This window comes from Triticum dicoccoides, chromosome 3B (assembly GCF_002162155.2).
Source record: "Triticum dicoccoides isolate Atlit2015 ecotype Zavitan chromosome 3B, WEW_v2.0, whole genome shotgun sequence".
Taxonomy (NCBI): Eukaryota; Viridiplantae; Streptophyta; class Magnoliopsida; order Poales; family Poaceae; genus Triticum; species Triticum dicoccoides.
The window spans coordinates 195,902,014-195,912,721 of NC_041385.1; the positions used below are offsets into that span (position 1 = coordinate 195,902,014).

The 10,708-nt window shown below is 40.4% G+C and overlaps 1 protein-coding gene across 1 annotated transcript; it reads right to left on the bottom strand.

Annotated features, from left to right (window-relative positions):
- Positions 1-1,844: 1,844 nt before the first annotated feature.
- Positions 1,845-9,646, bottom strand: LOC119275508 (probable sodium/metabolite cotransporter BASS4, chloroplastic). Its single transcript, XM_037556370.1, has 14 exons — positions 9,375-9,646; positions 9,211-9,298; positions 8,377-8,484; positions 8,242-8,309; positions 7,098-7,176; positions 6,896-6,954; positions 6,721-6,789; positions 6,114-6,227; positions 5,515-5,536; positions 5,362-5,429; positions 3,827-3,912; positions 2,937-3,066; positions 2,366-2,467; positions 1,845-2,270 (listed from the first exon to the last, which is right to left on the bottom strand). The coding sequence occupies exons 1-14, from the start codon at positions 9,537-9,539 to the stop codon at positions 2,202-2,204; spliced, it is 1,227 nt and encodes a 408-aa protein (XP_037412267.1). The 5' UTR covers positions 9,540-9,646; the 3' UTR covers positions 1,845-2,201.
- Positions 9,647-10,708: the final 1,062 nt, after the last annotated feature.

The window sequence follows — 10,708 nt, forward strand, 5'->3', positions numbered from 1 at the left end:
GAGGGAGGGATTAGTAGCGTCCCTGTTTTACAAGTTTAACTTACAACAGGAGAAAAATGATTTTTAACTACAGAGAGCCAACTAGGCTGGTGATGAATGGTACTAGCTCACTTTTTGACCTGTGCACCAACTGATGAAAATCTTCCTTGAATCTAGCTCACCAAGAGGCAACGGATGGCTGGATCCCTTTGAAGCACTTGTTGTTCAATAATTCTCAACTTATAAGCCAAGAGGCAACAAATGACAATTATTTATTGTTGGGGTTCTTTTGATTCATCATGTTTCCATTTGGTTTTTGTTTTGTCAATTTTTTCTTTGTTTAATATTTTTTTGTTCTTTTTTATTTTTCTCTTTGTTTTGTTTTCCTATTTTCTTCTGTTTTTATTTTACCTTTCTCTAGTTCAACAATTGATTTTAGAATATATAAAACAAATCCAAGAATACATATTTAAAGTATGAAAAAACGTATGCATTTTAAAAAAAACGTATTTTTGTAAAAAAATCCAAGTGAAAAACAAAATAACACAACTGAAAACTCAATGGAAACTTGGAAAAACTAGCAAAAATTCGCTGGGAAAAGTGGACGCACAGAGCGTTCAATAGGAAGACTCTAGTATCATGGAGTTACAAAGCTTAGGTTATCACCCCACTCAAAAGGGGTGCATCTATTCCCTCCATCGAATTGGAATATTTCTTTTCGTAAGTGCTAAATGCGAGCTTGTTACTTTTTCGACTCGGTCCGGACACCACACTTCGCATACAAAGAAATAAAATGATGCCATTGTCATGTGATTTTTTTCCTAAAATTTTAAAATGCATTGCTTTCAAACCGTGCAATCATCTTTCACCGGTGTGTTACTTGCGACCAGATCACCAAGGATTAGATCCCACATGAGCATACTCCGATTAATATTTTTGAAGCGCAAATTTTTAGCCACAGAAAGCAAGCGTCTAGAATGAACATGATTTTCTAGCACTGGCTTATAAGTTGAGAATTATTGAGTAAAACTAGATCCCACATGATGTTCCTTTTTTTCATTTTTTTGAATGTTTATCGCCACGAGACTTTTAAAACTGGGTCCCATATGAAAAAAGTTTCGACGATATTCTTGCAAAGCAACATACCATGATGAAAAGCAAAGTGTTTAGTCTAAACATGCTTCTCTCACACAAACTGGTAGATTAACAGGTTGGTTGACCATTTGTTATGAATTGTATGTGTGATAAAAACAAGTTTTCAAATATATTTTCTCTTTAAAATGTTCTTATACAGTTTTAAGTGTTTGCACTTGTATTTTTGAAAAGACAAATCAGCGTGAAAAAAGTATTCCCTCTCTCTCAAGAGATATTTTAGTGTCAAAAGAAGTTTTACATTTTGAGACAGAGGGAGTAACTTGTAATACAAACTTGTATATTTCGCCATATTACACTGGTACGAAGAAACTAGTGTACCTGCATCTTCCCTATATTCCAGTTAGCCTTGCTAGCGACTCGCCAAGTTTGTTTCGCGGCTAACATTCAGACCACTTACATCAATCTGCTAATCATGTTACTCTTGTCGGCATAGTGCGAGTACCGTGGAGCCCAAAATCTTCGGCGTAGGAAATTTGTGGGCATCCAATGGAGGGTCAGAGCAAAGGCCAATCTCCACGATGCCCCAGCTCTAACCATGTCTGCACAATAGTGGAGCTGCCATCGCTCAAGAAAAAACATCCACAATGATCTCGAATATTAGACAATCACCTCTTCGCCTCACCAGGAACATGTAGGTTTAACCGGTGTGTGCATGGTTATGGTGCTGTTTGTTAGCAATTGTTACGATCTGAGTGTTTAAAGACTAGATAGGGGGTGAAAAGTTCTACACCCAGTTTTATAAGTTGGAAGTTTTAGGCAATTGTCTCATAGAACCTTGAAACTACACAAGCAAGCCAACACATTACAGTAGCAGGAAAAAAAATCCAAGAGTTTGAGTTTAGAAATTGCTAACATAAGGGGCGCGACGATGTTCATGGTTTGGATGGTTGGCGTTATCCTACTCCACATTGATGTAGACTTCGAACTAAATGGTTCTAGGATCATAAGGACCCTGGCCTTGTCGTGCACCAAGCGGTCTACCAAGTCCAATTAACCTATTTCACCATGGATTTGTCAAGCCTCGCTCGGGTAGATCTTTGCACTTAGATCAAATTCAAATTCTGAAGCTATTTTGCATTAGTAGATCGTTGATCTCTTTTGCGCCACCAATTTACTAGGATAGAATCGATAATGATCTGCAAAACGATTTATATGATACATCAGCAATGACTCCTGAGTATTGACAGAAAGCAAGTGCAAAGAGCAATATTGCTGCTTGCGCAACAAGTACCTGATTAATGTGCGCAGCAACACATGGGATGACCAGAAGTCCGGACTCCCCAAGAGCACCTCCAAGCTGCTCAACCACAGCAACCAGCACTGGCAATGTTTTCTGTACGACATCAAGAAAAAATTAAGCAGAAGCTAGAATATTACAGAATTTGGTGTCACACTGAGAGAATAATAATTGCATGTTTAGCAAATTTTACTATTACAACCGCAATTAGCGAGCACACTTTGATTCAGCCGGATGCATTCCCAAATAGGGTAGTATGATTAGGACCACGACGGCACACTTCATCGACTCTGCTTCTGCTACTCTGTGTGTCTAGTGATAACCCCGTGATCGACGACTTGTAGTGATTCCATGGTTTAAGCAGTAAATTTCCTTTTGAAATTACGCTACCTTAGCCTAGTTGTTTCCCAGCAGGTAATTCTGTATCAGTTTACATTGTCTTACATGTATAGATCATCTAACCTTAGTGTTAACCCCTAGTGTTTTGTGCAACTTGAGTCGACGTTAGTGGTGTCAACTGCAATTTGCTCAAATTTTTATTCTGCTGCTGCTGATGAAGACTGACCTGACTGGCCACCAAAATGACAGCTCGTGCATACTCTTTTCTCGCAAAGACTGACTCTTCCTTCTGTTTAAGACATGACAAGACCTGCAGTGTTGTAGCATTGAATGCCAGCAGAGCAAGATGTAGAAGCCTGTGACAGGAAATATGCCTCCGTTAGAGAATCAGATTTGATACTAGATTCCCAACAATAATAAGCAGCAAACCCTATCCAAAGCAGAAAACGCTATAACTCGTCAGTGGCCACAAAAATACCTAGTTAACAGTCACTACGAGCATGAAGCAGGGTACTCTTTTTTATCAAACAATTTTGTATCGAACAAAGTAGGCAAGTTTTCATTATTTCTTTTCACATATATTATTTCAATTTGGTTGCTGATTACTTAGTAAGCGTAAACTGAGTAACATGTGCCCAATCCCGTCCAAAATGATACTACCAGTAACCGGTATACAAAAAGTACCATTATCACTATATTATCTAATTGCTCAATAACACCTGTAGGTGCCTCAGTATATCAAATTGTAACCAATTGGAGATGCAACTTGTAATGCAAGCGTTGAGTAAAGGTGAACAAATTGTGAGCATAATTTCAGTAGGCCGGATGATAGGTTTTCAATTAATTACCAGAAGTGAAAACATACAGTTATATTCGGTCCAGACTAGAGAAGTGGTAACAACTGTTACTAGTTTGATAATTGTGAAAAAATATTGCAAGCGTGATAGTATCAAGTATGGAATGATTTCAACCACAAACTTCACCTAGTCAAAATGACATAATGGCATAACATGGTCTAGGGATACAGTATTCTACAGATGCTGAGAACAACGTTTTCTAATAGTTACATAAAATTGAAAATTTGAAACTACAATAAGGTCAGATAAAAAATCATACACTCCAATAGTCACAATAATAGCGAAAGCTTTTGGTTTAACGGACAATAGCAGAGATCTTGATCTACTTACTTGTATCCATGGGACCTGTGAAATGGAAACATGTAATGTCCTCCAATCAGTGTACATAGGCGAATTTGTAATAGATAGAAACTAAAAGAACAACATAAAAGCAAGAGCAACCCCCAAAACTTTCTTCCCCTTTAAAGCTAAAATGTGGTTCTCGGTTCTGCAGACCTGCTCTATCTGAAAAGTTGGACTTGTACGGGTTTTTTTCAGTTGGATTTGTACGTTTGCTCTACAGCCTTCTGCTGGGCAATCTGGAAAACAAGTAATAAGGCTGTTTTGTGGACAGGTTTGCAGAACAATTCAGACAAGAGGAACTTGCTGGACGGGGCGACGATGCTCCAGCGCACGGTGGTGCGGGCACATGAAGCTGTGTGGACTCATACGGCTGGTGCTACTCTGCAGATAACTAAAGCTGGTGAAAATGCTACATCTGAGGAGTCTGATGACGAATGAAGATCAGGAAAATGGTTGTCATCTTCTGCTGATGAAATGCCTGAGAGGTGTCTTGAGAGGCCGCTTGCTGGGTGATCTAGTGCTTGCCCTTTGTTAAACTTGTTGATTTTGGGCCCTAGGTTGGGTGGTCTGTATATTTGTTGTGACTATGCTCAGGTTAGGAGGCTGTGGCCTCGTAGTCTTTTGCTTTTCTTTGTTTACATAAGTTTTATGCTTTTTTTGTGTTTGAACTGCTATTCCGTTATGCAAAAGTAATGGAACCTGACTCAACTCCCCTTTGGGAGGCGTATGGAAAAGAAAAAAGGCTTTCTCTACTATCAGATGTCTTAAAATACTTCATTTCCATCACCAATCATAAATTAGCCACTCACTAAGGTAAACAAATTTGCTTCCAAAACAACCTGTCTAGACCGAAATAAAATAATAAAAGTCAACATAAAATCATTTCCAACTACAGTATGCTACAGCTAAAACACTGTAGTTTCCTGCACTACTTCATAGCATTCTCCTAAAGATTAGTTCCATTGTCCCAATTTGGTGTTTTACTCTGTTTTCTCTTTAGTGAAATTCCAGTATGCGTGCACCCAGCATCACCTCTCATGCATTGATCTGTATGACTATTCAGATTGCTACAAATGCAAAGAAATTCCCATTGCACATGCATGATATATTTCAAACAATTGATATGAATAATCTGACTAATGATTTGATGCTAGAGAATTTACGAAATAATTTCAGGTGCCCATTACATTTATACATTTCCCAGCTTGCAGAGTGCTGGAGATTAAAGTGTCACATAAAATCATTACTAGTGTAATGCTCGAACAGCTTCAATGTCCCACCAACCCCACCCCTTTCCAATTATCTTAAGTAAGCAAGCATCAGTGGATGAACTACTAGTGTAGCCGAATTCTGTACAACAGGACAAACTAATACAACAAACAGGTGGACTTAATAATCAGTTAATATATTCATGCAAGAAAAAGAATGAGTGAAGTCATGCTAGAGACATACTAGGCTGAGAAGAACAGCACTTAAAACTGAAAAGCCCTGGCGATTTCCATCAACAAATTCAGCAATACCTACAGAAGGAATACAAACAAGGACTCCAGATTAAGAACTTGCTAAGTGAAAGTAATTTAAGAAAAGATATTAAATCCTGCGTACCTTTTGAGGTTTCTCGGGCAACCTGATAAAGAACAAACCATAAGTGTAGCTCCTATTATTTCAGGCTTGCACTAGAGCAGGAAAATTTTGCATTGCTCTGAACTAACAAAATAATTAAAATGAAGAAACGACTTCAAAACCAGACCCGCCACACTTCAGTTCAAAAACAGGAAGCGAAACTGACTGAAATACAAAATGCAAAGAAAACTAATACTATGCACCTAAAGGAGATGAGTCCAAATACAGGCACCCCTGGACTCCTCCTTATTCTTCGTCATGAAACAAAAATTAGTTGCAATGTGCATTCCAGTTAAAGCCTTAAAGGTTTGATACCATATTTGCACTAACAGCATATTCACATGGATGCTCATTCGAACTGACTCTTAAACTATGCCAAAAATCGCGTTTGTCATATAAAATTTTTCCACTGATACAGTTACAGTTTTACACACATGAGCATAAAAAACAGACTCTGTTATTCAACTACAAAACTTAAAGTGCAATAAGAAAATTATGCACATAAATTACACGATACATTGTATTGAAATAACAGAACAAAAGCCATGGAGTGGAATACAAAGATATGAATAGCTACATACCTTGCCTAAAATAAGGGGGATTAAAAGAGTGTTAACCAGACTTCTGAATAATTCCTTAGTAGGCAAAGACACTCCTGCTCCAGTGCCAATGTATTTTGCAAGAGACAAAGGTACCTGGTTCATGATCAAAGAAACATGATCAGGTTTTCCTAAGCAGGGGAAGTTAACCTGTGGAAAGTAAACGAAAAAATAAAACATGATGGTTATCTTAAAACAATCCGAAAAAAACTTCAAAATCTCTGGAATTCTTTGTGACAAGACTAATAGAAGTTCATTACATATCATTATGAAAGATTTTGGTCGACAATCCAGCTTATCTTTCTTTACGGTTTAATCTATAGGACTGAGGGTTGCATTTTGTAACTCTTACACAAGAGTACAAGACGACAATTACATTTAAAATATAAAAGGAGATCAAGACTCACATGAATTATCAAACTCAAATTGAACAAAAGAAAAATGAATAATATCTTTTTGTGTTTTTTAAATTTTCAAACGCTCAAATAAGTTAAGTATGTAACTCAATATTGGGTTTATTGTTTGAAACTTTCAATCAGTGGCGATGCTTGAAAACAAAAGGTTAATATAATAACAAAGTTGTGCTTACAAACATAATGCCCAGTAGATTGGATATGACTGTCATTGCAAGAGCAAGTGCGGAGTTGCCGCCAGCAAGCTACCCAGCAATGGTAAAATTGTGTTAGATTTGAATGGAACTAGCTATCCAGAAAATAATATAAAGTAGTTGATGTTAATGGATGATGATTAGAGGCGAGTGGCACCTGTGTTAGTGTGACTCCACTTGATAATGTTGTCGGCATGCAACAAAACATAGCCAACCCTACAAGATGTGTTGTGAACATCAAACAAACTAGTTGCGGTTACAAAGGCATGGGCTGCCACATTGCAACAAGAAATGACAGGATAAAATTTTGAAAATCCTTATGAGAATAGGACAAATAAGCATGATGATGAGGCTTGTACCAGTGATAAATTCACGAGGGAAGAACTGAATTTGCACAAGAAATTGTGCAAGAAAAGGTGTGAACAACAGAATTGAGCCCTGAGATGAGACGCGTAACAATAAAAGACGTCAGCAAAATGGGGGAACTAACAGTTGCATAAAATAGGAATGGCAACATTGGACTGCAAGTAAACAACACAAATGCTAGCGTGAAATGTGATCTGCAATAACGTTAAGATCATAATGCAGGGAGTAAAAACTATTCGCAACATAGGCAGAGTTTTTTTTGTAACTAAAGTCATAGAGAAAGTTTCATGCACCGACCAGTAGAACCAAAAGTCCGAACTAATGGAGAAGATTGGGCAATCCACATAAATCAACACCCCATCTCATTTGTGGCTCAACTTCTTAGCTCTTATACCATATTACTCCCTCCGAGAGGGAAAATTGCATGCTCCAGCCAGTTCATCCAAAAGTCTGGACTGATGGAAAAGAGAGGGTAATATATTCCCTCGCGTCGTTCCTCAAGCCTTAGCCGTGAGGTCGATGTAGGCCGCAACTATTTTCATAGATAGTGTGTTGGCCGGGTCTTGAACCGAGACCTCTTGGCTCTAATACCATATTAAGTTTCATGCACTGACCAGTTGACCAAAGTCCAAACTGACGGAGAAGGTTGAATCCAGATATACTTCAAAAGTAGACACAGTTACATCCACAAAGTATCTGAATTTTTAGAAATTGGCTACATATGACCCCGTTTCTAAAATTAAGTGAAAAGTCATATTTCTAAGTTCCAAAACCTTACCAAGAAAAATCGTACATATAGGTATTGTGTGGAAACTGCCAATGTAAAATTTCATACAAAATTATAACCATTTGTGACCTGAGCAAAAATGCGAAAATAAGGAAGCTATAGTCATGGTCATTGTATCTTTCACATTTTCTTATTTTTACACAAGCGCAAATAGTCATAGTTTTTTTTTATGAAAAATCACATAGTCTACCTTCACCGATTGTTTTGTAGGTTTTTGAAACATGGGAATACAATTTTTCACTGAGTTTTGAAAGTGGGTTCATATGTCCCCATGATCATACTATCAATTTTGGCCAGAGCCGTAGTAGATCAACAAGTGCAACAAACGAGGACTAAACACTAGGTCATACTAGTCCAAAGAGTCCAGCAGGCCAAGCTTGTAACGCTGCGCCAAGCTCCTTAGTGCGCAGAGTCAGCCCTATGCAAGAGAAAGCCATTACTGTAGGAAAACATAGCACCATGTGCGCTAGGTTAAGAAACCAAACCTGATATAACGAATATCCCAAAAGTGCTATATTTTGACAGGGAATATTTGTGAGCAAGGCAACCAAGAGTTGGATCCAGGAGTCCCAAAGTCATCCCACCAATTAGAGCTAAGATAAGAAAGATAATAATCAATAAACTTAAGTTCACGACCTGAGATGTGCACAAACCATAGTGATAACGTCTCCAAAGCAAAATGGTGCAACGAATAAAGGATACAATTTGTACACCTTGACCTTAATGTTACAATACCAAACAGTACTTGGTTCATATTCAAACAAGCAAAATTGCTATGTCTTGAGAGAAAGAGAAAAAGAGAAACATCCAAATCTACGCCACTTTTCCGTTCTGCAGACAAATGTCAACATCATACTCAAGCAAAGTTACACACAACCTGGAGTTAATACTCCCTCTTTTATATACAAGGCCACTTTGTTTTTCGTGTCAAACTCTGACTTATAATTTTGGTCAAGAAAATATGGGTTGTATATCGTAAAAGAATATTATTGAAAAGTTCATTCAAATGTGCATCCAATGGCATATTTTGATGGTATATAACTCACATTTTGTTGGTAAAATGAATGGTCAAAGTTAGACATAAAAATACGAAATGGCCTTGTATTAGTAGATGGAGGGAGTGCCTGCATTTCAAATGCAGCTGTTTTTTTTGTTTTGTTTTTTGAAAATGAACTGCACCTGGATTGACTCGGTGAGAATTCACAACTATTCGTACACGCGCATTACATTGCACACAGAAATTCGCAGTATGAAATTACACATCAATTGAGTATGCAACTAGGAACGAGACTGAGATCGCGTGGAAACAGGAAGCTTACCTAGCGGGAGGAAGTTGCTCCGCGCGAAGTCCAGCGCCGCGGCTCCCAGCGGGGGAGGCGTCGCGCGATTGCCGCCATCAGGACCTACCTGCGGCGGCGCAAGTCACTTGAGTTGGAACGAAGCATGTGACAAGCTTAGGATAGAGTGGGTTTCGTGGAATTACCGGTGAGGCTCCTCCAGCGGCGACGCGCAGAGGTAGCAGGCGGAGGGGCGGCGGCGGAGGAGAGTAGGCGGCGGCGGTGAAAAGCAAGGCGTGTGAAGTCCCGTGGCGGAGGCCGGCGGGGAGGGGTGCGCGGAGGCGGAGCAGGGATGGGTGATGGGTTATCATCGCACTGGCTACTGGCTATGGATCCGGTGTGGCGTGCGCGACGCCGAACCGGGGTGGGGATGAGAGCAGCACCAATGCTTCAGTCAGCAAGCGGAAAATTCACCATCTCCAGCGCATCCTGCAAATCGAAATAGCTGCACACACGACCTTTTATGCACCACGGGTGAACGATGGTAGGATCTGACGTTGCTTAGGTATGGAGGGATTCAATCCAACGATTATTAGCCTATGTCGTCCCTTCCGCTAAAATAACCACCGTTTTATAAGACCGAGGTTAAAAAAACCGTTCAAACGGACCGTCCCAAAAAAAATTTGGGGAAGCGGTAAATTTCGGCACTTGCGGCCGCACATGTCCAGCCCTTCTCCCTTTGTGATTTCCTATATCAGACGCGCGACTGGTGCGAGGGACATTTCCGTCATTTCTTTGACCCCGCCCCCTCCCCCCGGCGCGCGGTCGCCGATCTCCCGGGCCCTGCCAAGTCTCGCCTCGCTATGCCCACAATCGACGACATGGAACACCGGCAGCTGCCGGCCGGCGAATTTCATGCGTTGCCTCCCCACATTAGTGTCGGCTCATCCTCCGCGCCTCCTGCGGCCATCTTTCCCACCGTCACGCCAACTCGTTTCGCCGCCAGCGTGAAGAAGAAGCGGCAAGGGAACCACGTCGTCCATGGAGCCGTGCCCGCCGCCTGTCAACTTCTTTCGCAGCACTCCCTCCCGTCTCGGTCGCCGACTCGAGGACGAGCGTGTCCTCCACCCCTTCCAGCGGACGGACAAAGTCGCCGGCCAAGGGGCCGAGGAAGAAGGGGTGGCGGCTCAAGGACGGGCACCTCCACCCAATCTGGCGGCCCATGTGCCCCGTGATCCCGTCAACTCCACGGTCATCCACAACATGTTTGTGGAAACACCAGCGAGGTAAAAAAATCCCTTTGTTCCGGTGAACTTTGGTTCATTTGCTGAGGTCATTGGATTTTGTAGCTATAATGTTCATACATCATATGCGAAATTGTTGGAGGAGAATGAGATGAACATAATGAGTGCTCCACGATACGTCCATTTTGCATCATATTTCCTACTGTTATTTATTTGTTTTAAGGTTATATTTCACTTTTAGTGTCATTCTAATGGCTTTCCTCTCTTAAATTGCAAGTTCTATCACAAGAGGAAAA